Below are 26,574 nucleotides of genomic sequence, written 5' to 3'. Positions count from 1 at the left end.
ACTGCAGCTGCTGGGCTGTGGCATTGAGGAGTCAGCTGTCCCACAGATCTGGGGTCTAATCCCCGCAAAGCCCCCTACAGGGCTAAGAATGGAAAGCCTGTTGCAACCTCCACTTTAGGGTCAATTCAGTGACAACAACAATTATTACATTCAGCTCTCATATTGTGCTTTCAACCCACAGACCCCAAACTGCTTTCGAGAGGTGCTTTCCTCATTCTATAGATGAAGAAACTGAAGCGCACACAAGTTCAGTGACATACCCAAAGTCACACACCAAATCAGGGCAAAGCTAGGAGTAGAACCGAGATCAATCTCTCTACTCCCCTCATCTATCATTTATTGATTGGGTCACTCTAGCTGCCATGAGAAATGAAATTACAATTATTTATTTATATTACAGTCACATGTTGACCCAAATCCAATGTTCAGAGTATACTGCAAAAGGACAGAGTTTGCAATAAAATCCTCAGAATTCATTTTACATATACATCCTTCAGTACAGCTATCTTTCAATCTCCAGACAACGAAAGAGACAGCTGAGTGATTAGACCTGGAGTCAAAAGTAAGATAACACTTAATTCTACTATTTGTACAGTATGCTACATCTTCAAAGCTCTTACAAACATTAACCAATTAATCTACAAAACACCCTGTAAAGTAGTTAAGTGTTGTTATCCCCATTTTACGGTTGGGAAAACATAGAGAGAGGTTAAGTGGCCTAAGGCCACTGAGTCTGTGAGAACAGACCAGAGTCCTTGTCCTGCAATATCCTAACCAATGTGTGAGAAAATGTAGGCAGAAAACAAGCGTTCAAAGTGGCTGACAGCACTTATTCTCAATTAGCTTTAAATGGTTCTGTAAATGTAATTATTTTCAAAAGACTGATTTTTATAGTGCCCTACTACCTCTTTCTGTTTCCTCTTTATATATTTCTTCACTTTTTCAAAATAGCTGTGTCTTTTGATCTAACTCCATGTTTCCCATCTCTTTTTCTACTGTAGATATTTTCCCCCTTTGGTTCTTAGTTTTCCTTGGAATTTCATTTCTTTCTCCTTTCAGTACATTTACTGTAGCTCTTTTAGGACCCAATCCAACGTCCATCAAAGTCAATAGGAGTCTTTACATTGATTTTAATGGATATTGGAACAGGACCTTAATATTTACTTTTTCCTGATTACTTATTGTCCTTTCTTTATGCTATTTCATCTACTCTGGAAAACTACATGCACCCATTCTCCTCCACCCTCCCTCCCACTGCCCAACGCCCTTTCTCACCTCTCTCAAACAGGAGATGTTCAGCTAATGGCATAGTTCAGCAGTTGCAGCAAACAGAACAAAACTGTCTCTGAGGCTGACCTTTTCCTTTCAGGCTTTTTACCTGTGGGTCTTAGGACATGCCTACCCTTACAGCGCTGCAGTGTGTGTGGGGAAGACACTCTCCGCCAATGGGAGAGAGTTCTCCTCTTGGCATAAAAGAAACCACCCCCCTGAGCGGCAGAAGCTGTGTCAGTGGGAGAAGCTCACTGTGCACATTAGCGCTTATGCCAGCATAAGTTGTAGTGTAGACATAGCCCTAGAGTGCAACATTTACAACAACAAAAAACGAACTGGTTTTGCATGGTAAGAAAACGAAACCTGAAAAAAATCTCAATCTGAGTACTGACTGGATATGGAATACTCTTTGCTCAAAGGTATTCATCATTCCGCCTTCCAAGTAGCCATTCAGAAGGTCTGTTATAAATACCAAACTTATCTACTGTATCCCCAGTTCAGAGAGCGGGAATGCTCTCTGGGTCAGAACCGTGGGTCCAAGCTGTGACTGGTGCAGGATTCAGGGTAAGTGTGTGGAGGAGGGAAAAAGCAGCTATAAGCTACACTAGGCCCTCCCAGGAACGTCCTTACACTTGGCAAAGTAAAGTGGATGGCATAGACTTAACTACGCTGGCTTTAGACCAGCTGGGGACTCCCCCAACATCACAGGAATCCCCCTGTTAGAGAAGCTCTCCGTCCCCCTTGAGTGGTACAATGCAAAAGGGATAGAAATGGAAGCCAGGAGCTGGCACTTTACATCTGTCAGCCTCTTTACATATGGGTTTTCTGTTACACCATCACAGTAATATCTTGGTATTTCCCAGGTAAAGTAGGTCTTCCCACCGGGTCTTTAGTGGGCTTTATGGAGCTTTCCGCTCCTCTCTTCCCCCTAATTATAGGAGGCCTTGCTTCAGGTTTGTGGGGTTTTTTAGTTTTTATTCTTGATTATAGTTTATCTGTTTTGTATGTGTACCTAAATCCTTCTGGATATGGTGGAAAAGCTTCCTCTGAGAGGTGGGTCTTGCAGCATTATCCTAAAGGTGATCAGCCTGGTCTTATTCCACCCCTTGACCAAGAATGCTTTATCTCAGTCTCTCACACATTTCATCCTGGGCTTTGTGAATTGCACTGTCCCAGAAAAGTACAGCACGGATGGAGATCTGGTCACTGACATAGCTGGGTCCTGACCTGGTTGGGACTCTAAAGATTAGGATCAAAGCCTTAAACCAGAAACTGAAGTAGTCTAGAAGCTAAACAAAAGTGATTGTAATGTTTCACGGCTGTTCTAAGTACCACTACAGGTCCAAGAAGTCATAGCTGTTTTTGCCTGACCCATTTCAGTGCTAATGAGGACTAGAATAACAATGATGCAACTCCAATGATTCAATTAGTCTTCCCAATGCAATCCCACAATGCACCTTGTGACACTCAGGAATAGCCCTTGACAACTCAAGAGAACCATTTCTGCAACCTGTCATAGTCTACCCCAGATGCCCTCCCATTCCATACAGGTCCAACACAGCAGCTGAGTCATTACATGGCTGGTCTTGGCTCCACTTGGCAACCTCTCACCCATCATATTAAAACCACAGGGCACACTATTATTTAGATTAACTTTTTTTTTTTTTTTTTTAGTAACCTGATACAGTAGGGCAGTGGTTTTCAAACTTTTTTTCTGGGGACAAGGTTGAAGAAAACTGTTAATGCCCACGACCGAACGGAGCTGGGGATGAGGGGTTGGGAGGGGCTCAAGATTGGGGCAGAGGATTGGAGTGTGGGGGTGAGGGCTTAAGGGTGGGGCTAGGAATGGGGGTTCAGGGTGTGGGAGGGGGCTCTGGGCTGGGGCAGGGGGTTGGAGTGCAGGAGGGGGTCAGGGCTCTGGGCTGGGGGTACAGGCTCTGGGGTGGGGCTAGGGATGAGGGGTTTGGGGGGGTCTCAAGACTGGGGCAGGAGATTGGGGCGCGACTTACGTCTGGCGGCTCCCGGTCAGCTTCCCGCCTGTCCTGGGACCATGAACTGCGCTGCGCCCCGGAAGTGGCCAGCAGCAGGTCTGGCTCCTAGACGGCAGAGCACAAGCGGCTCTGTGCGGCTCTTGCCTACAGGCACTGCCCCACGCCCTCAGCTCCGAGTGAGGAGCCGGTGCTCAGGGAGGGGCAGCACGCGGAGCCCCGTGGCCACCCTGCCTAGAAGCCAGACCTACTGCTGGCTGCTTCCAGGGCGCAGCGCGGTGTCAGAGCAGGTAGGCACTATCAGCTGCCTTAGCTTGGCAGCACCGGCGATGGGACTTTCAACATCCTGGTCAGCACTGCTGAGTCGCTGAGCAAGGCGACCCAGTGCCTTTCGGGTCATGATCCAATACTGGGTTGCAACCCTAACTTTGAAAAACTCTGCACTAGGGGATGTGTTTGTGCCTTTTTTTTGCTTCTTTATGACTGAGGGCACATGAAAGGCATCTTTCCTCTTCTAGACTCTTTTCTTACATTAGAAATTGTTATTTATCTCAAATGCCTGAATAGCAAGGAGAAGAACTCTTAACAATTCATCATCTTCATTGTTCAGGTAAGAGCTGAGAAGAGACAGCTTTCATTTCAGACCCCCAACAAGTACATCAGGTAAGACCTGTTCTGACTTTCCTGATATTTCAAACAAGCATGACTTACACACACTTAAAAAAAAAAAAAAGTTTAAGGTCATCTTTATCAACCCAATCTATTTTAATCCTTTGCAGGTCATCTTTAATCAGTATACATTCAACTCCCGAAACACATAATTCAGAAAGGAGAGAGCTGTGCCTGAATTTGTGGGACAGGTGCCACAATATACAGGCATAACAACTGTAGGAGGAAGCTTTGTGTTTGGACATGCTGATCTGATTTGCACTCACCACACTAGCCACCCTGGGCACACTAAACCCTTTTGAGATCAAGAAGTTCAATAACCATTTAGCTATAATATGTAACTTGAAATAGCTCAGTTATCTAATGCAGATCATTCTTTAGACCAGTGGTCCCCAACCTTTTTCGTCTGGCGGGCGCCAGACGATGAGCCACGGAGGACTGCGGCGGTGGATGAGCATCCGCCGAAATGCTGCCGACAAGCGTCAACATCAATAGGCGTCGCCGCCAAAATGCCGCCGACAAGCAGCATCGTCCAGAGGCATCGCTGCCGAAATGCCACTGAAAATTGGCAGCATTTCGGTGGCAATGCCTCTGGATGACATTGCTTGTCAGCGGCATTTTGGCAGATGCTCGTCTGCTGGTCAGTATGCAGGCGCACTTAGACGCCATGGCGCCCTCTGGCACCACGTTGGGGACCCCTGCTTTAGACTGTTTTCACTATGGGGAACCTGATTGGGTCCTGCCTCGGAGTGGTCCCCTGCTTGCTGATGACCAAGTTGGGCCTCTCTATCCATTCACAGGACCACTTTTTTATTCAGTCTCCCAATATTTCTTTTCCTCTTCCATTTCCACCCTTTCTCTCTTGTTTTCTCCCCTCCTGATTGTTCCCATCTCTTTTCCTGTCCTTCTACTGCTCTGTTTACACCTCTCCTTGGCTTCCCCTTCTGAAAATGCGATACAAAGAAAGCAAGTCTCTGAAATTCACAAAAATTAGCCTCATGTGTAGCTGTATTATCAGGACATATGCAATTGGTTTATCCTAAGTTGCTGTTTTATAAGAAAGCATACTGACATAATAGAAGAATAAAATCCATGGAACTTTCCTGATTATAGGGAAAAAACAATATCTTATTGATGTCCCTTTGTGACCAGACCAACCTGTAATTTTTGCAGCCTTTTCCTCCTGATTCACTCTGTTCTCTTCATCTTCTTCATTGTCTTCCTCAAAATCATCTAAATTTCCAATGTCGGCTTGCTTCATACTCATCAAACTAGCCAGGCTTTGCATGTCTTCATCTCTATACCACAAATTCCAATACATCAAACAAATCATTAAAAGGCAATACTGTTCAAGTCATATTTGATAGTATTTTACTATTAAAATACAATTTTTTCAAAAAGAAGTTTCCTTTTCTTTACTAAGGGCCTGCTCTAAAACCTTTTGAAGTCAAGGGATAGCCTTCAGTTGACTTTGATGGGCTTTGGAAGTAGTCTTAAGAATCCTTATAAGAACAAGATATGTATGTATATGTTCATAGTGTTAATTTCTAGATTACAAGTTTCCCATTGCCAAAAACTTAAAAGCAAAAAAATGCTTTCATGAAGGGTCAATTTAATCCTCTCCTCTTACAATTTTTTAAATCAGTCCTGAAGTTATACGGAACAATAATTTATTCCTTTCGGGGGTCATTTAATATAAGCTGAGGATGCTTGGTCAGACCTAGTGCCTATGAACCGCCACCTTCTCCTGAGACTCACAATACTACAATTTCTCTCCTAAATTCACTAATACATAAACAAGAAATTTTTTTATATTTTATGGGCCAATTTCTGTCCCTTGCATGTATGCACCACTGGAGTGTGGATTACAACTGAATCTTATTGAAAACATGGCTGCAGACAAAAGATTTAAACCAATGAATGTTCTAAAGTGCTATTTCCATAGCAACCAGTATGTCTTCAAGTTCACAGTGTCATTCTTGAAACATGGTTGGACTCAATTTTTTAAAACTATTTTAATACCTTTCTATTGTTTAATCAAGATATTTTATAGCAGCTTTGCAGTAGTCTATTCACTTACTTACCCAAAGCAATTTTTTTTTTAAAATAGGCAAGGAAAAAATATCATTAATTTCCCTCTCTCCATGTTATACGTTAACCGTGGTAAAAGATTTTGTGCCTGGGCTGATACATTTTCATGACATTGATACAAAGTTACTTTAAAAGCCATCCTATATGGTAGTAAACTAAAGATCAAGTACAAACCAGGCCCCAATCCTGCACAAAAACTACACATGAGTAACTTACACATCTGCATAGTCTTGATGAGTTCAGTATACTAATTAAATTGTGAGCTCTTTCGGGCAGGGATAGACTCTTCCTACATATTTGCAAAGCACATAGCACAATGGGACCCTGATCTTAGTTGATGCCTCTAAGTGCCACTGTAAGATAAATAATAATTATTATTAAAACTAATATCCAAGAAATCACAAAGGTCCTTCTCTTACTGGTTTCAAATTGTCTGCACAGTAAAGTACATACACTGGCAACTGATAACTAGAGAATCTTCTAGTAGAATCACAGAATATCAGGGTTGGAAGGGACCTCAGAAGGACATCTAGTCCAACCCCCTGCTCAAACCAGGACCAATCCCCAGACAGATTTTTGCCCCAGATCCCTAAATGGCCCCCTCCAGGATTAAACTCACAACCCTGGCTTTAGCAGGCCAATGCTCGAACCACTGAGCTTCCCCACCTGGGGGGGGGGGGGGGAGTTTCAAGATAAGAACCTAACAACTAATCAGCAGCAGTTGGGCCCTGCCTCCCTCCAGAGAGGGACACAAGCTCTGGAGGTTCAGGCAGCTGGTGAATTCCGCACTTTCCCAGGGGTAGGAGAGGCAGGCTTCAGACACAGGGCTTCAGGCTCCATCCACGTGGTGGCAGGCTCTGGTTCCAGGCGCCAAACCCAGGCTCACCACCCCCGCCATTGTCCCTGGGCCCTGCTGCCTCCCTGCCCGCCAGGGCCGGCTCCAGGCACCAGTGCAGGAAGCAGGTGCTTGGGGCGGCCAATGGAAAGGGGCGGCACATGCGGGTCTTCGGCGGCAATTCGGCAGCGGGAAGGACCGGCTGCTGAATTGCCGCCGAAGAATGAAGCGGCGTGGTAGAGCTGCTGCCGAAGTGCCGCCAATCGCGGCTTTATCTTTATTTATTTATTTATTTATTTATTTTCCCCCTTTGCCACTTGGGGCAGCAAAACAGCTGGAGCCGGCCCTGCTGCCAGCCTCTCCATTCAGGGCTTAATTTGTCCCTGGCTTGCCATAGCTGAGTAAGCCTGCTATGAAAAGCGATATTAACAAACATACAAATATCACTTTTTACAGCAGAAGACTTACCAGCTAGCAAGTCTTAGAAGAAAAAAAAAAAGCACAACCAAAGAAGCAAAAGAAACAACAACAAAAAGACAAGAACATGCGTGGTGCCTTATGTGTGTTTCTAGTCTGTTTAGGTCCAGTAAAGAATAGAGACAACTGTAAATTATTTTTATTACCGAGTCTGAAAAAACCCATACATAAATAAATTGTAATGAGTTGGACATGTATATGTGCATATTTATTTGTTTTTCCTAAAGTTAATTAAGTATTTTAGGAAAAATTGTCAGCAAGCGTTGGTGGCCACACTCTGAGGCCACCAAAAAATTTGTTGTGAGAAACCCTGTCTTAAGCTCACCCCATGCTTAACTTTAAGCATATTCTTGAGTCCCATCAATTTCAATGCAACTTAAGCACATGCTTAAGTGCAGTCCTGAAGAGATTTGCTTTCATGAATCAGGGCCCCCAAACACCCTGAGCGGCAGAAGCTGTGTCAGTGAGAGAAGCTCACTGTGCACATTAGCGCTTATGCCAGCATAAGTTGTAGTGTAGACATAGCCCTAGAGTGCAACATTTACAACAACAAAAAACGAACTGATTTTGCATGGTAAGAAAACGAAACCTGAAAAAAATCTCAATCTGAGTACTGACTGGATATGGAATACTCTTTGCTCAAAGGTATTCATCATTCCGCCTTCCAAGTAGCCATTCAGAAGGTCTGTTATAAATACCAAACTTATCTACTGTATCCCCAGTTCAGAGAGCAGGAATGCTCTCTGGGTCAGAACCGGTGTTCTGGTGTGAGATTATGATCTCTCTAGATGTATCTTTACCAAGGTGAAAATGCCATTTTGAATGTGCAGCTCTGTGTCTTCTCTGTTGTCCTTTTACCTCCATGTTAGACTGAAATTCCAAAGGGTACTGATATAAGGCTGACAACAGAGTCATTAATCCGGTTGGTCCTCTGTTCAAATACTAACATCCTAGACAACAGCTGGCCTCCCACCCAGAAGAATTGGTTTGTCTGGGGAGAGGCTGCCTGGCACAAAGTAGGGGGTCTGTGATCACCTGAGGAGGCTGATCCAGGCATCAAATGACAGAGGGACTGAAAGGTTAATAAAAAGTCAGGAGCTTGTCTATTTGGGGTCTTCAGCCATTTTCACCAATCAAGCAGAGAGAAGCTACTGCAGAATCCTGATGAGGCAGGGAGAATCCTGCCTACCTGACCTATAGACCAGGGGTCGGCAACGTTCGGCACGCGGCTCACCAGGGTAAGCACCCTAGTGGGCCGGGCCAGTTTATTTACCTGCTGACGCGGCAGGTTCGGCCAATCGTGGCCCCCACTCGCCGCGGTTCGCCGTCCCGGGCCAATGGGGATGGCGGGAAGCGGCGAGGGATGTACTGGCCGCAGCTTCCCACCGCCCCCATTGGCCCAGGACGGCAAACCGCAGCCACTGGGGGCCGCGATCGGCTGAACCTGCCGCGTCAGCAGGTAAATAAACTGGTCCAGCCCGCTAGGGTGCTTACCCTGGCGAGCCGCGTGCCAAACGTTGCCGACCCCTGCTATAGACAGTCCCCCAACGACTCCAAGTGAAGGGAGAGCTAGAGTGAGGGGGCACTCTGTTCAGCATGTTTGTTATTTTCTAAATGAGCTATACTCTCTGGTGCTTTCTCTCTGTTAAGTAATGAAAAATGGTATGTTAGAATCCTCTGTGAAGTGTATCTGCATGTGTGAGGTGCTACAATTATCACATGCCCCAGAAAAGAAACTGTAAACCAGACGGTTCACATCTTCAGTAGGATTCTGGGGAATGTGAAAGAGCTGCAGGGGAAGGTTGGTAGAACTGAGTTTCAGGGTCTAGACCAGGGATGGTCAAACTTACTGACCTTCCAAGCTGCATACGATAATCTTCACAAGTTTGCGAGCCATGCCCCGGCAGGGGTGCCCCATGGGGCTGAAGTCCCAAGCTCCACTCCAGTCTGGCAGGTGGAGAATGGGGGAGCGTGGGCAGCGCTGTGAGCCGCACTTTAACTGTAAAAGAGCCGCATGCAGCTCATGAGCCACGGTTTGGCCACCCCTGCTCTAGACAGTTGTATAAGGGGGGTCCCAACTGCCAAGAGGGTTATCAGATAAGAAGTCTGCTCCTGGAGTGAATGCTAAAGATGCAAAGCCAAGGACAATGCCAAGACTCTGTCCAAGCCCCCAGCAAGCTAATAACACCTATAATTCCATGGCTTGATCCCTTACAGCAGTCTGGTGAATGCCCAAGTAGGGGCATTTGACTAAATTTGTAACACTTGGCAACCACTCAACCCCAACCCATCTGAAGGCAAGGGATGCAGTGCCTTGAACCCTACAAATAAATTGAGGGGGGTAAGATGATCTGGAAACACCATAAATTTCTTCCTCTTCTCTGAAAGCTGCTGAGGTATGCAAGGGGTGTGTGTGTGTGTGTACACAGATCTGCAGGGAGAATGGGAAGATCAATGCTCAAAAGAGCTGGCTTCATTGGATGTTCTCCTGATCAAACCAAGAATGCTCCTTCTGTCTACGTCTTCCACTCCATCCTCACCCATCAACAAGCTTTGGTTCTCTGTGGGGATGGATACAGTTGGGCTCTTGTCCGGCTTTTCCCATCCTCCATGCTAGGGACATCTCTAGCTCTAGCTCTCTAGCTCACTCCTCCCCCACCTGCTCCCTTTCAAAGTTGTGAATATTTTTAGGCAGCTGCTTTTTAACGTATTAATAAGGTAGAAGAAAATGTCTTGATCTGAAGAACAGGAAGCTATAGTCAGAGTAAGAAATTACGTTTACTCAGCCTCAGAAACAAAGTATGACAGGAATGATTGGTATGCTGAAGGATACTCTCAACTCCTGCCATTCTATACAGCTAGAGTGCTTGCTACCCCAAAGAGGTCTTTGAAAGGCAACACAAAGCAGCCTATCTGGTGAAAAACTTACGTAGCTTTTCCTTCCCTCAGGAAAATACACGATAATGAGAACTGAAGGGTGGCAGATACAACTTTCTTAGACAAAGGCTTGAATTTTAACTTGACATCTGTCTGTGTAGGCATGGGGCTTGCATATTGCTTCATGTTGATGCTGCTGGTGGCAAGTGCTTTCCTGCGTCCAGAAGGCGATTCCTGAAAGTAAACATAAAACAACATGAAATAACTTTAAAAAATAAAATAAAGAGGTGAAGAGTTGTAACACAGAAACCAGCAGTTTCATAAAGAAGAAAAACAAACAAACTACCAAATAGATCGGCCTCATTCTTTTTCCAGTAGAGAGGCAGAGTGGTCCAGTGGATCGAGTAATACCTGCGAGACAGAAATTCCTCAGTTCTAAACCTGGCTCAGTCACAAAGGGCCCGATCCAAAGCCCACTGAAGACAATGGGAGGCTTTTAATTGTGCTCAGTGGGCCTTATCAGCCCTTAAATCACTACGGTTTAGATCCTGCACTATGATCCACATGGTGGACTATTACACTCCCTGAGGTCAATGGGATTCTGCATGGGCATAAGACTCTACCCACGCAGCTCCATTTGCAGGTTCATGCTCCGGTTACCCCTTTGGAAAATGGGGCTGTTTGTACTTACTCACCCCACTGAAGAATAGTGAAAATTAATATTTCTATGTTGCTTCAAAAAACGTATAAAGTACTATGCAGTATTAAGTAGACAAGTAGTATTTTGAGCTGCTACTAGAGTTTAAACATTGAATTTAATGTTGAAATGTTTTTCACGGCTATTTTCTTTCTAACAAGCATAGTACATATACATCCTGAGTTGCAGATTTCTGGAGTTAAGATTGACAGTATTTCTAGAATGTCTATAAAATCTTTGGGAGAGAAAAAATTAGAGTAAGATCAAAGTCTGATTCACGTTTGAAGATAGAGGTGTTCTAAAGAATTCAGATATAAATTAATCTAAACTGCCTCTAAGAATCTACAACCCTCAGCATAACAGAAAAGGGTTTTGTCTACAACCCTCAGCATAACAGAAAAGAAATGATATGTAATAAAGTTCTAATGGAGGAAAGAAAAAAAAAGAAAGAAAAACTGCTGTTAACTTTTGAAAAATGTTCTCACAATAAAACTACATTTTACTGCGGTCGACAATTTGTCTTGAATAAAGACTACTAATTCAATCAAAACATTCAAGCATTCCTTTTCGAAGTACTTGACATTTCTGCCCAGTAGAATAAGTCAGAATGTAATATGTTATCCCCAAAGAATACCTTTTTTAAAAAACTAGCCTTATCTGTCAGATTATGCACAGGAATATTATACAGAACTATTAGTGCATGTAGATACCTTATGAATGAATTTCAAAAATGCATCAAACACTTGAGAAGGATTTAGGCCCTCTCAGAAGAAATACTTAAGAATATGCAAATACTCTCAACTGAATCAAGTTGAACAGATGCGACTATCGCAAACAATACAAGTGCTCTTTCCCTGGCCACGACTGTCAATCAAAGAATGAGATTAAAGGTTCAAGGTTCTGACAATGTGTAAAATGAAGAGTATGATGAGGGAGTTTCAATCTATTACACCGATATGAACAACAATAATCTGTTATTGTACTGTACCTTTAGAATAGCTAAATACTACAACTAATTTAGGATTCAAGATTTACTGCAGCATCTGTTCTGAAAGTAATGCGTGAGAACGGGCACAATATTTTTTTGTTTGTTCTCTATACAAATCTGAATAAGGAGTTTGCTTCTTAACAACATTTACCTTGCATAATAATTCTTAGACTGCAGTGTTGTAATAGAGGCAAACAGTACCATTGAAGATCAGTTGTTTTCACTGAAAACCTTGAAAGAGGGCTGTTGTATACTGCTGTATTTGCAAGTTTCAGATTTTTCTGTTTATGGTCTGGATGCAATTTTTAATTTTAAAAAATTGGCTAAACCATTGCTTAGCTAATAGCTTAAGGTATTTTTAATAGTTTTAGAGAAAAATGTTTTGTAGTTTCTATTTTTGTCCCATAGAATACCTAAAAAGGTTGTAGAAGATAGCACATGAATAATTACAAAAGGATAACTGATATAGCAAAAACTCGCACATGTACTTTTTTTGTCAGTCAGCAAAGAAGAAAATAAAAATTACACAACAGTCTGAATTATGCTCCCATTTACAGAGAAAAAAAAATACTATTCCATTGTGTGGGCTATAATGGTCAGGAAATAATTGTCATATTTTGTACTCAGTTTCCTTTTTGGAGTCAATTAGGATGGATTCATGCTTGCAACCATCACAAAAACTCCCACCTTAGTCTGTTCTAAAATTTTATAATTATGGCAACCGTTATTCTTATCTAGAGGATAGCTATTTAATGTATATCTGGGATTGCTTTTCATCATTTTAATGCTTTCAAAACCAGGGAATCTGGTTTTGCTTAAACCCATTTACAATAAAATGACAGTCTGATTGAACTGATGAGACAACTTCAAATAATGTATTAGAATACATATCTTGTTAGGTACCCACTCCTTTCCCCTAATTAACACACAAAAGGAAAAATCCTCTTGACTGAGGGGTAATAACAATCCCAAATGGAACAAATGAAATTTGCTCACCTACTCTCAGCCCTCTCGATAAGTTGCTGATCAGTACACGCATGTATTTTGTTGCTGATCAACTGGTGTGTCTATTCTGATGCTGACAATGAAAACCAATCTCCCACCTTGGTATCCTTGAAATCACGACCAAATGGAAAAAGAAATGGATGCTCACCCAGCCTGTTACTAGGCTGAATTCTTCCTGTCTCTGCTAGTTGCACTCTATAATGCACTTTGTGAAAAGTGCATGTGACTGATGCTGTATGAGCTCCGCTTGCACTGAAGTATGGGGTACAAGTGTAGTTCATTGACATTTACATGAAACAGAGGGGGAAGACCAGCTTTCATTTGTGACAACACGTTTGAAATCCAGGTTGTCTTTGGCTAAGTTAACTTTAAAACTGTTTTTCCAGACCAGTTTCTAGCCCTGACTACAGCTGTTTTTGTGCCAGTGCAATGGTGCAAATCAGCTTCAAAGCCAGCCACCAGAGAATTCCCCCAGTCATCCCCAGTGCCGAGAAGAAGGAACATTTGCCATCCAATTACTTATAATTTTCTTGACCATTTCATTGAGGGAAGTCCTAAAACACACATCATGGTCACCTAAAATTCTAACTTAATTATTTTGTAATTAAAGGCATGCTATGAATGGGAAGACATGTATGTAGGTTTGTTTGGGACCTGCTTTCGGGTAAGTGCACTTTGGGGGAGGAAGAATGTGCTATGTGTCTGTTTTTTGCCCTGATGCCAACTGAGAACAGTGGAGGGCGGGAAGTTCTGCTAGCCTACCTTCCCCTTTAAAAAGGACACTGTCAAGATGTTTAGAACCTAGATTGATTTTGCCATGAAACTTTTGGAATATAATTCCATGGAATATGCTTTCAACTATGACATACCTACTTTTCTTACATTGTCTTTGTTAAATTTATTAACAGCCACCTTTTATAGCATTCAAATGCACTATACAAAGAGACATTTTCTCAAAATTCGGCATGCTCTGAAAAGTAATATGGTCCAACTTACAGTGGCGGTCACTCTAGAATTGGAAAGGAACATCTTAAATCAGCAGAGAAAAGCAATAAACCAGGTCAAAAGCATACAGAAAAGATGTAGATGGGCAACTCCATCAGCAGGCCAGGATGAATGGTTTTAAATCAAAAGCACAATTTATAAAACTACTACCATATATATATATTTGCCAATATAAATATGGGCAAAATTATTAAAATACAGATTAGTATTACACCTGGTCTCATATGAGAACGACATATTTTATAGAAGAGAAACCAAGAAAGCTTATCGTACTTGTTTTTTCTTTTCTCAATGTTTTTCAAAACATTCTCTGATGCATTTTTATATATAAAATGGCAACCAGATCTTAAAACACGTAAGGCTCAATTATCCCTCCAAATATATCACATTACACGTGCATAAAAATTCAGTTTACAAGGTACTTGACAGTACACACCCATATATTTGTAGGCAGGATGGAGCTCTTAGTACAAAACTTGCTCAACCACTGAAATAATACAGAATTAGTGAAGCATCATGTTTCTTTACAAATAACGATGCTGACATCCAAAATTACCAACTGGAAAATAATGATAAACATAAGGTACACAGCACAGCTAGAGGAAGCTAAAGCCCATACTTGGGTATTAGTAAGCAGTTCTAGACTGCTATAAGAGCGATAGTTATCTAATGTATTTAGTCATTTACTTTTTTTCATACTATACGAGAGTGTGTTGGATCAGACAGTAATTCTTGTATTAGGGTACATGGACCACGGGTAGTCTGCAGAGAGCTGGTAAATATTGGCTTCACCTCTTTACTTCCATCTCATTCTACAGATGTCAAGGCTCTTCACTGTAGAAAAAAAATGAGAGCTTGGGCATCTAGAAAAACAGGCTGAATCTCCTCCTTTCCAGCTATCTCCATTTAGAGGGGAAAGAAATAGGAATAAAGGCAACAGATACAAATACATAAATATTTTCCTAATATTATTTTATCATGTAAGCAATTGCTATAGTTGCCACAGGACATTGTGTGAATTGGTGGGATTGTCATCTTTTGTAATCACAATGGGAAGCGATCCACATAATCACGAATGGGAAAGGATACAGTTCACAAGACCCCTCTGCTATCAAGATGAGTGTTACACTATAAAAAGAGTTTGAGATCCCCTCTGTTAGAAAAGGCCACACACAGAGATCAATTGTGAGATTTATGGGTAATTTGACAATATTTATTGACAATCTCATAGGGATTAGAGATAACCAAGAATAACTGGAACTGTAGATTTATTTTGAGTTAACGTCAAACACCCAAATATTGATATGCGTTCAGATATTTCCAATATTTTTTAAATAAAGTGGTATGTCAAAAGCCTGCTGAAACTCCTTTGAGTTACGGTAGTTATTGTACAGCTCTGCTGACAGCAGAAAAAATATAGAAAATAAGAAAAACTCTTAGAAAGTACCTTAAAAATAATTATAGAAAGAAATTTATTTGAAAGGAAAAAGAGCTCAAGTCTTGTTAAAACAAAACAAATATAAGCACATAAAATAAGATTCCCTTGATAGTGCCATCTGCTTCGGAAAACTTAAGTTTCTTGAGAGTACTGTGGAAGGGCTGGCAATATACGTAACCCTTTAGTTTTTCTGAAAAAAGAAACCTATCAAGAAGCACATTTACACATACACAGAAACTGAGTTAAATATATACTTTCATACTCCCACACTACTTCCAGGAGAAAGCCTTCCCTGCTGGAAGATTCAAATTATAGCAAATTTGTGAATACATTTAATCATATCCTCCTCACTGCCCCCAGGATGTCTGCTAACTATGAGTAATCAAAAGCAAAGCCTGTTGTGTTATTAAGTTACGAGTGCAAAACCAACTCAAGTCAATAGTTGATTGCTAGCAAGTGGATAACCTCGGACTATTCAGCAAAAACAACGAGGAGTCCTTGTGGCACCGGAGAGACTAACAAATTTATTTGGGCATAAGCTTTCGTGGGCTAGAACCCACTTCATCAGATGCATCTGACTATTCAGTGCTCAAATGAAAGGAGTTTCATGGTCTCACTCCAGTCCTCATTGCATAAGCAATGACATCAAAATACCTTCACAAAATACCCACACGATTGGGACTGTTGACCTCACTGGCAATTTCAGGAGACAAGCAAATCTTTGAATGAGGATACAGACTCAATTATACGTTCACCTCTAGAGGTGGTCCCTTCATGTCAGGTCCCTAGATATATGGGCAGAATAGTGCATGAAAACTTGCACTACTACATTACCAGAACCTGGGCATAAAGGGAGGGCTTTAATTTCTAGGGCTGCAAATTCAGCACCTTTCACAAGTATTAAATTCACAGATACTTAAGGTAGAACATGTATTTGCTTATTTCTTATAATAATTAGTCTGAACCCCCTACACCAGTAGGATGGAATTCTGCTTGAAAGAGTCTACAGCTACTTTTGCACCAAAAATAAATCAATCAACCTCTAAGTCAGGGATTCTCAAACTGGGAGTCGGGACCCCTCAAGGGGTCATGAGGTTATTACATGGGGGGTCGCGAGCTGTCAGCCTCCACCCCAAACCCTGCTTTGCCTCCAGCATTTATAATGGTGTTAAATATATTTAAAAGTGTTTTTAATTTATAAGGGGCGGGGGGGGGTCGCACTCAGAGCTTGCTATGTGAAAGAGATCATCAGTACACAAGCTTGAGAACCACTGCTCTAAGTAATGATCTGAGCTGTCCACATTTCCCCTTGCTTTACAGGTCTACGTTTAATATACAACAAATTAAAATATAGTTTTAAAACTTTAAAGGGACACTGCCAGTTAAATTTGACCCTGAAATGAAGTTTGTATAAAAAACAGTTTTTTGTTTGTTGTTTGTTTTTTTTAAAAACCCTAACTAAACAAATACACATCTTATTTCAACGTTTGCAACTCCAATGCTGCAGTATTGTGTTGTTTCATGACAGCTAGCATTTCTGGAATGGAAAAAGACTATAAAACAAAAACAAAATGGACTACTTTATTTTCAGTGTGCTGAGAGAAATGCAAATATCAAGCAAAAACTAATAAATAGTAAATTACATTTTTATGTTTTCATTTTTAATCATATAAAATATTAGCAAGGTATCTATATGGTTTCTGTAGCACTTATCATTGCTGCATGAGTGTTTCCCATGCAGACAGATTAGAGGTCCGTAGTGGACTGCATGAAATCTTCTAGTCTCATCCTTTCCCTGCTTATAGGACAGGTCTATACTTTAAAAATATTCTGGCTTGGTGGAAAAGCTTTAGCAAAGTAGTTTAACACAAACCCAGAAGGTGGTCAAAATGCAGCTCAGACTTATCTCCTCTGGGAACTTTTCCACAGCCAAAACCCTAAACAAAGAATAATCCAGACTGGAAATTAAGTATGTGTGGATCACTATGACCAGATAGGTTTCAGAGTAGCAGCCGTGTTAGTCTGTATCCGCAAAAAGAACAGGATCCGAAGAAGTGGGCAGTAGCCCATGAAAGCTTATGCTCTAATAAATTTGTTAGTCTCTAAGGTGCCACAAGTACTCCTGTTCTTTTTATGACCAGACAGTCATCTGGGACTAAGAGGAAGAAGTGACTATCTTCTGGTCTAGGCCAGTGGCTCTCAACCTTTCCAGACTACTGTACCACTTTCAAGAGTCTGATTTGTCTTGTTTACCCCTCCCTGCCCCAGGTTTCACCTCACTTAAAACCTACTTGCTTACAAAATCAGACAAAAATACAAAGGTGTCACAGCACACTATTACTAAAAAATTGCTTATGTTCTCATTTTTACCATACAATTCTAAAATAAATCAATTGGAATATAAATATTGTATTCACATTTCAGTGTATAGTATATAGACCATTATAAACAAGTAATTGTCTGTATGAAATTTTTGTTTGTACTGGCTTCGCTAGTGCTTTTTATGTAGCCTGTTGTAAAACTAGGAAAATATCTAGATGAGTTGATCTACCCCCTGGAAGATCTCTGAATACCTCCACGGGTACATGTAGAGAACCACGGATCTAGGCTTAGCGATGGGTAAAACAAGAACCTAAGACAAACGGGGAAATGAAGAAGTGTCCCAGCTAGTTCTTTGAAGCATTTCCCACTTCCAAACAGCATTACATCACTTTAGTGTGGATTCAGTTTGAGACAGCTATTATCATCCATGTGCTGATGTTCTAAAGGCATTGTGGAACCCTGGCTCTGGAAAACTATACACAACTGGGTATCATTGGTGTATTGTTGTAGCAAAGCCTATATCATCTCACCACCTCTTCCAAATGCTCTCATGTAGATACGGAAGAGGAAGCCATACAGGATAGATCTCAAGGGTAGAGTCTTTGGAGGAAGAGCTGAGGATGCCCATCTCAACCCTCTGGCTCCTGTTGGACAGTAATGACTGGAGCCAATGTAGTGCTACACCATCTACTCAGGCTATGCAAATATCATATAAGCAGGTCAGCACCTTTTATTGTTAACTCAGTCAAAAGCGGAAGATGCCATGAGCACTGAGGCATGGCCTCCTTCCATTGCCCTGAGGAAGCCATCTTTTAATGCACCTAGGGCTATCTCCATGCCATGCCCTGTCTGAAGCCTGATTGAGAAGAACCCAGGATATTGGCAGATGTCACGAGTTGGTGCTTAGTTCTCACTACTATCTCCATTATTTTAGTGAAGAATGGAAGGCTGGAGAATTTTTCTGGATCCATTTTTGAAGGAGTTTGGCTGGTTCGCTTCTCTGAAAAGTGTCAATAATTTCTGTTAGCGGTGAACAGAGTTGTTTTATTATGTCCTCCACCAGCCAGGAAGGAAATAAGTATTTGGAACAGATGACTTAGCCTCTACAGTTTCATCGTGTGTAGTGGGGCCTAACTTTCTCCACAGGTCCTGCCTCATTCAGTATACTGGATATTCAGTGAATGAAGCAACTATTCATTATTTCTTTTTACCCTCTGTGTCAGTTACAGGCCTAGCTGCACATTTGATCCCTCTCTAGTCTCTGAATGCATCCCTTCAGGTGAGAGGCCCTGTATGTTTACCTCTCTCTAGCTGGAATGCCGTGATTCTCCCACTCTTAGAACGGGCCCCCAGGATGCAGCCCCTTGGGTAGCAATCATGATTATTTAGCAGGCCTGACTGGATTCCACTCCTGCAATTCTTCCCTTTCAGAGCTATCACCAGTAATTAAAACAGTGACCCAAAAGAGCTATTTCAAAATATTGATTAATCTCAAAAGTAGGAACACACCAAAGCGTGAGAGAGAATGGATTTTTAAAGTAGCCTGTTTGCATATATAGCTTCTCTAAAGCCTTAGGTAGGCCTATCCTACCCCAGAACCCCAACTTCTAGAGTATGGGTTGATCTTTACTCAAAACCCTGACTCCCCACTTTAGATCCCTCCTTTTTAAGTCCAGCCAAGTCCTTTGTTTCCTCCTGTGTCTCCTGAGCCTAGTTAAACTGCTTTGGGTGCTCCTCAGAGGGTCAGAGATAGACTTCAAAGTGGTTGGTTTTCTGTGTTATCTCAGTTGTTTGCAAAGCAGTTATCAGGCCATTGTCCCCCTTTCTGCATACACTAGTCAGCTCCTGCTTGAATTAACCCCTTAGCACTGTCAACCGTAGATCCAAATCTGACAAAAATATGGAACATATAATAATATTTAATTATTACAAGTGGCTCCTACATCCTCCACACGCCAGTCATTCAATGTGTGGCCCCATGCCTATGTTGACCATCCAAATGCTACCCTGCACATAAAATTCTAATTTCCTCCCAGCATTTTCGTGATACTCATTAATGAATTTATCTTCACAATACCCTTGTGAAGTAGGAAGCTATTATCATCCTCACTTTACAGATGGGGAAATGAGCCAGAGAGAGTTAAAGGACAAAATCTGCAGAAGACTCCATGAATTTGGGGGGAGAGGGGGCTCAGTGATTTGGTGTCCAACTTGAGACATCTAGGACCTGATTTTTTAAAGGTACTATGCATTTGCAGCCACGATGTATTGTGCGGCAGCTGTAAGTGCTCAGAACTTCTGAAAATCAAACTCCAGATATCTCAAGCTGGGCACCCACAAAATGCTGAAAAAACAATTACGGTCACCTATGATACTTGTCCAGCATCACATATGCCAGGGACAGAATCCAGTTAAGGCACCATCAAATGCCTAAATTACAAAACCATCTTTTCTCTCCCTAATTCCCCTTATTTCACTCACTATGCATGTTCCAAGTTCTGCAGCAGAACAGGCAGGGGTCCTACAGGTGTGTGACAGAGATGTGTGGGAGGGGCCAATAATTGCCAGACTCCTAGGGTTAGGGTATGTTGCCACGCCCAATACTAAGGACTATGATATGCACACAGTTATTAACAACACTCAGTAAAGATGTGAGTTTAGATAATGTGGCCTTCTTGTTCCCATGCACCATTTCCTAGGGCAATATGTATTTTGGATGGGAGAAAACAGGAAGATAAGGAGAGGGATCCATTTTGTCTGTTTTTTTCTGGAGTTTCAGTTCTGTGTGGCTGATTCAAAATGATGAGGGAGGCTCAGTGGACCCACTCAACATGCACAATGCAATTGGAAAGTTCAGTGAAACACATAACAAGATATATTGTGCATGATCAAATGATGATTTTCTGGGGCTTATAATTAGACCAGATCTGGATGGATTTTCATGGGAACAGCATTCAGAGGCCTGGTCTACACTAGGCGTTTATGTCGAAGTTAGCGCCGTTACATCGAATTAACCCTGCACCCGTCCACACCGCGAAGGTATTTAGTTCGACATAGAGGTCTCTTTAATTCGACTTCTGTACTCCTCCCCGACGAGGGGAGTAGCGCTAAATTCGACATGGCCATGTCGAATTAGGCTAGGTGTGGATGGAAATCGACGCTAATAGCTCCAGGAGCTATCCCACAGTGCACCACTCTGTTGACGCTCTGGACAGCAGTAAGAGCTCGGATGTTCTGAACTGCCACACAGGAAAAGCCCCGGGAAAATTTGAATTTGAATTCCTTTTCCTGTCTGGCCAGTTTGAATCTCATTTCCTGTCTGGACATCGTGGCGAGCTCAGCAGCACTGGCAACGATGCAGAGCTCTCCAGCACTGATGGCAGTGCAATCTCAGAATAGAAAGAGGGCCCCAGCATGGACTGATCGGGAAGTCTTGGATCTCATCGCTGTGTGGGGCGATGAGTCCGTGCTTTCCGAGCTGCGATCCAAAAGACGGAATGCAAAGATCTATGAGAAGATCTCTAAAGACATGGCAGAGAGAGGATACAGCCGGGATGTAACGCAGTGCCGCGTGAAAATCAAGGAGCTGAGGCAAGGCTACCAGAAGACCAAAGAGGCAAACGGACGCTCCGGATCCCATCCCCAGACATCCCGTTTCTACGAGGCACTGCATTCCATCCTCGGTGCGGCCGCCACCACTACCCCACCACTGACTGTGGACTCTGAGGATGGGATAGTGTCCACGGCCGGATCCTCGGACATGTTAGCGGACGGGGAAGATGAGGAAGGAGATGAGGAGGACGAGGCAGTCGACAGCGCTCACAACGCTGATTTCCCCGACAGCCAGGATCTCTTCATCACCCTTACAGAGATCCCCTACCAACCCTCCCCAGCCGTTACCCCGGACACAGAATCTGGTGAAGGATCATCCAGTAAGTGTTGTAAACATCTAAACATTTATTTGTAACAGAACATGATTATTAACAATTTAAAAAATGGGTTTCTCATGATTAGTTTGATTAACTTAACGGTTCAGTCATGGGCAGTGCAACTATTTGAAAAAAATCTAGCAATGTCCGGTTTTGCATGATTGTCCTGCCCAAGCCGCTCTACTGTTTAGTCCCTGCTACTGCAGCTACAGTAAGATGCGGTCTATATGTCCGGGGATGGAGCAGAAATCCTCCTGGGACATCTCAAGGAAGCTCTCCTGCAGGTAATTTGAAATCCGCTGCATTAGGTTCTTGGGGAGAGCGGCCTTATTGGGTCCTCCGTAGTAGGACACGTTGCCGCGCCACGAGACTAGCAAGTACTCTGGAATCATTGCTTGGCACAGCATGGCGGCATACGGCCCTGGTCTTTGAAGGCTTTCCCGGAGCATTCTCTGTCTGTCGCTCTCAGAGATCCTCATGAGGGTGATGTCGCTCATGATGACCTGCTTTGAATGAGGTAGGGGAATGTTAGTGTTGGGACTGCTTTACCGTTCCTTTACAGAACTGTAACCGCTGGTTTGCAGCCACGCGGTGGAGGCGGGAGAGGGTCAGCCGAAAGGGATCGTTCCCGGGGACAGCCGCGAGGGTGTGGGACAGGAGCAGACTTCCTGCTTGCCGGATTGCTGGCAGCAGGGACCGACATTGATTTCAATGTGAAATGAGGCCATTGCTAATATTAAAGTTTTAAGCTGCCACGAATCTACGGCTTACCATGTCTGCGTGCAAGAGCAATTCCGTTGTCCTGACAGGGTTCTCAAAAGTGCTCTGCAAAACCCCAGACACTGAATGCGAAGGCCGAGAATTCGACCTTGTGCTGAGTGCGCATGTGATAGGTGCTGTGCATGGTCCTGTTCACAGAGAAAGACTATGTTCTTTGTTCACAACTACATTTATCTTTCTGAGGAATTCACTCCCTTTTTCCCATTCCCACAGCCCCATCTGCGACTGTCTCACAACCTAGCCTGTCATCACACTCCCAGAGGCTAGGGAGGATTAGGCATAAGAAGAAGAGGACACGGGAGGACATGTTCTCAGAGCTTATAGCCTGCTCCCGAGCCCAGGCAGCACAGCAGACCCAGTGGCGGGAGAACTTGTCCCAAATGCACCAAGCCAACATGGATCGGGAGGAGAGGTGGCGTCAGGAAGACCAGCAGGCGACTCAAACCCTGCTTGGACTACTGAGGGAGCAAACGGACACGCTCCGGCGCCTTGTGGATGTTCTGCAGGAACGGAGGCAGGAGGACAGAGCCCCGCTGCAGTCCATCTCTAACCGCCCTCCCCCGCCACCAAGTCCCATACTCCCTTCACCCAAAGTGCACAGAAGGAGAGGCGGCAGAGTCCCTGCTAACTCTCACTCCACCCCTGCAGAGAGCTCGAGCAGCAGAAGGCTCTCATTCCCCAAAGTTTGACAAGTTCTTTCCTTCCCGCCTGACACAAGCCCCCGTCCAAGTTTCACTTCCCAGTCCCATGTGTAGTTGATAATAAAAAATATGTTTCTGTTAACTACTGTTTCCATCATGTTCTTTTGGAGGAGGGGGGGGAAAGGGGGTTGGTAATTGGACAGGACAGTCACCTTTGGCAGGGTACATAGTAGGGGGCAGGCACAGCAGCAGGGCACATACATAGTGCAGTGATGCAGTGACTACTTACCCTGGTTAGTCTGGGAGGTTCTTTTCATGTTATGTGGTGGGGGGTGGGTTGCTCTGTGACTTTGTGTCAGGGGAGGGCAGTTAGAGATCTTAAGCGGCGGTCCTTAGGCAGGATCACAGAGCCACACAGCAGGGGATCTGTAACCGTCCCACCCCTGCCACAAACTCACATAGACCCCCCATACACACAGTCCGTATCAGGAGGGGTGACAGGCTCCGTTGAAAGAACCATCCCACCGCAGCGGAGCCTGTCAGTCCTTGAGTTTAGAAGCTGCATTCGCGCGACTACACTACACCCGCTCCGCACCACAGTCTGCGTCCCAGTTTTAAAAAATTCCCGCGAAAACAGTATTAAAGAAAACGGTGTGCTTTAACAAAGTAGAACTATTTTTATTTTGAAACGTGTGTTGGAAGTGGGGTGAAGGCTTCTCTGTACACAAAATTAGAAAGTCACAGGTTACCCTGCTCACTCAGGAACTTTGCTTTCAAAGCCTCCCGGATGCACAGCGCTTCCCGCTGGTCTCTTCTAATCGCCCGGCTGTCTGGCTGGGCGTAATCAGCAGCCAGGCTAATTTCCTCAACCTCCCACCCCGCCATAAAGGTCTCCCCCTTGCTCTCACAGAGATTGTGGAGCACACAGCAAGCTGCTATAACAATGGGGATATTGGTTTCGCTGAGATCACAGCGAGTCAGCAAGCTTCTCCATCTCCCCTTGAGACGTCCAAAAGCACACTCCACCACCATTCTGCACTTGCTCAGCCGGTAGTTGAAGAGTTCTTTTTCAGTGTCCAGGGCACCTGTATAGGGCTTCATGAGCCAGGGCATTAGCGGGTAGGCTGGGTCCCCGAGGATGACTATAGGCATCTCCACATCCCCAACAGTTATTTTGTGGTCCGGGAAGTAAATACCTTGCTGCAGCCGTCTAAACAGACCAGAGTTCCTGAAAACACGAGCGTCATGAACCTTGCCCGGCCATCCGACATTGATGTTGGTAAAACGTCCCCTGTGGTCCACCAGTGCTTGCAGCACCATGGAAAAGTAGCCCTTTCTGTTAATGTACTGGCTGGCCTGGTGGTCCGGTGCCAGGATAGGGATGTGAGTTCCATCTATGGCCCCACCGCAGTTTGGGAATCCCATCGCTGCGAAGCCATCTATGATCGCCTCCAAGTTTCCCAGGGTCACTACCTTTGGCAGCAGTACATCAACGATTGCCTTGGCTACTTGCATCACAACAACCCCCACGGTAGATTTGCCCACCCCAAACTGGCTCGCGACTGACCGGTAGCTGTCAGGCGTTGCAAGCTTCCAGAGGGCTATGGCCACTCGCTTCTGGACAGTCAGGGCTGGTCGCATCCGGGTGTCATTGCGCTTCAGGGCAGGGGACAGCAACTCACAAAGTTCAAGGAAAGTTCCCTTCCGCATGCGGAAGTTTCGCAGCCACTGTGATTCATCCCAGACCTGCAGCACTATGCGGTCCCACCACTCAGTGCTTGTTTCCCGTGCCCAGAATCGCCGTTTCACAGCATCAACATGACCCATTGCCACCGTGATGTCCTCGGCGCTGGGTCCCCTGCTTTCTGAGAGGTCTGTGCTACTCTCAGACTTCAGGTCATCACCGCGTTGACGTAGCCTCCTCGCCTGACTTTTCTGCATCTGCCTCAGGGCAACCTGTATGATAAGCTGCGAGGCGTTGAGAGCGGCCACAACTGCAGCGATGGTTGCAGTGGGCTCCATGCTCACAGTGCTGTGGCGTCCGCGCTGTCAATGACTTGAAAAGTGCGCGAAATGATTTCCCGCCGGCGCTTTCAGGGAGGGAGGGAGGGCGGGAGTGATGGACGGATGACGACAGTTACCCAAAAGCACCCTGGCCCCTTTTTTTTTTACCCAGAAGGCATTTGCGGCTCCACCCAGAATTCCAATGGGCGGCGGGGACTCCGGGAACTGTGGGATAGCTGCCCTCAGTGCACCGCTTCCAATGTCGACGCTTTCCCCGTTAGTGTGGACTCACAAAGTCGAATTACTGTCCTTAGTGTGGACACACACGTTCGACTTTGCAATATCGATTCCAAATATTCGATTTAAGTAAAATCGAACTACTCTCGTAGTGTAGACAAGGCCAGAGAAATTTATTAATACTGGCACCCATTTTCACTACCAAATATCTGACCTACTGATCACAGATATTTCAGGGTCCCTTGATACAGGAAGCACATTTCATTCTTTCTTTCACTGCATAAAAGGTTGCAAGAAGTATCAGACATCACAAAAGTTACCAAATCATAAGCGCCAATTCTGCAAAGTGATCTACATGTTAAGTATCCATATGGTCACATCTATTTGCATGATCAGGCTAATGTGAGTAAATAAAACAAAATACCAGTATATTCTCTCAGACGCTATTAAGAGACTTGCATGTTAGGTAGCACCTTTCTATTTGCCCACTACAGTGGACATGCACCCACAAAAGCTTATGCTCCAATACATCTGTTAGTCTTAAAGGTGCCACAGGACTCTCTGTTGCTTTTTACAGATCCAGACTAACACGGCTACCCCTCTGATACTTGACACCATGAACAAAACACTTTTCAGACTTGTCATTATGGGCAAAATGTTTATACTTGTGTGCCTAAGGACAGGCACCTGAAGTGATACAAGGCACTTATATAAGCAACCTGTTTTCTCTTGAAGTCAACAGGAGTTATGGGCTCTCAGCACTTTGAAAAAGTTAGCTCATGATTCTAGTTTGGTCTATAGAGTAACACATGACCCATAAGACAATATCAAACACTACTCCTAGGCAAATTCTGCACCACTGCACACATGCAGAATTCATGTCTCATGCAGAATTTTTTTTCTCTGCAGAAAATACATTCTGCTGGAGAGGTGCTGCAGTTACACCTTTTACCTACCAGGGGTTGCCGTGGCTCCAGCACAGAGGGCAGTTGCTCCCAGTGGGGAGAGGGAGGTGAAGAAACTGCATTCCTCACAGCAACCTGTCCGTGGGGCCAGGTGAGGAGGCACAGGAAACAGAGGGGGGGGAATGGACAACATGGGGCACATGGGGTTGCCGGGGGTCATAGACTGGGGTTCAGAAGGGCTAGTGGGGGTACAGACTGGGGTGGGGGCTGAATGAGAGTGGGGGTGCAGGGCCACATGGGAACAGGAGGGAAGGGCTGGCTGAGTGGGGGTTGGTTACCACCTGGCTGGTATTTGACCAGCCTGGACAGTTTTTTTATGGATTTGCCAGTTGCCAGAAAAATAATTTAATCTGC

General features: G+C 44.0%; 1 protein-coding gene across 11 annotated transcripts in view; it reads right to left on the bottom strand.

Annotated features, from left to right (window-relative positions):
* EHBP1 (EH domain binding protein 1) overlaps window positions 1-26,574 on the bottom strand; it is a 327,133-nt gene that overhangs the window by 171,070 nt on the left and 129,489 nt on the right. For all 11 annotated transcript variants that reach the window (XM_034764183.1, XM_034764182.1, XM_034764189.1 and 8 more), the window contains 2 exons: window positions 10,262-10,443; window positions 5,088-5,227 (listed from right to left, as the gene is read on the bottom strand). In XM_034764183.1, the coding sequence (XP_034620074.1) occupies window positions 5,088-5,227; window positions 10,262-10,443 (322 nt within the window). The remainder of the gene's footprint in view (window positions 1-5,087; window positions 5,228-10,261; window positions 10,444-26,574) is intronic.

Source organism: Trachemys scripta, chromosome 3 (assembly GCF_013100865.1).
Source record: "Trachemys scripta elegans isolate TJP31775 chromosome 3, CAS_Tse_1.0, whole genome shotgun sequence".
In the NCBI taxonomy this organism is placed as follows: domain Eukaryota; kingdom Metazoa; phylum Chordata; order Testudines; family Emydidae; genus Trachemys; species Trachemys scripta.
This window is presented reverse-complemented; position numbering and strand designations above follow the sequence as displayed.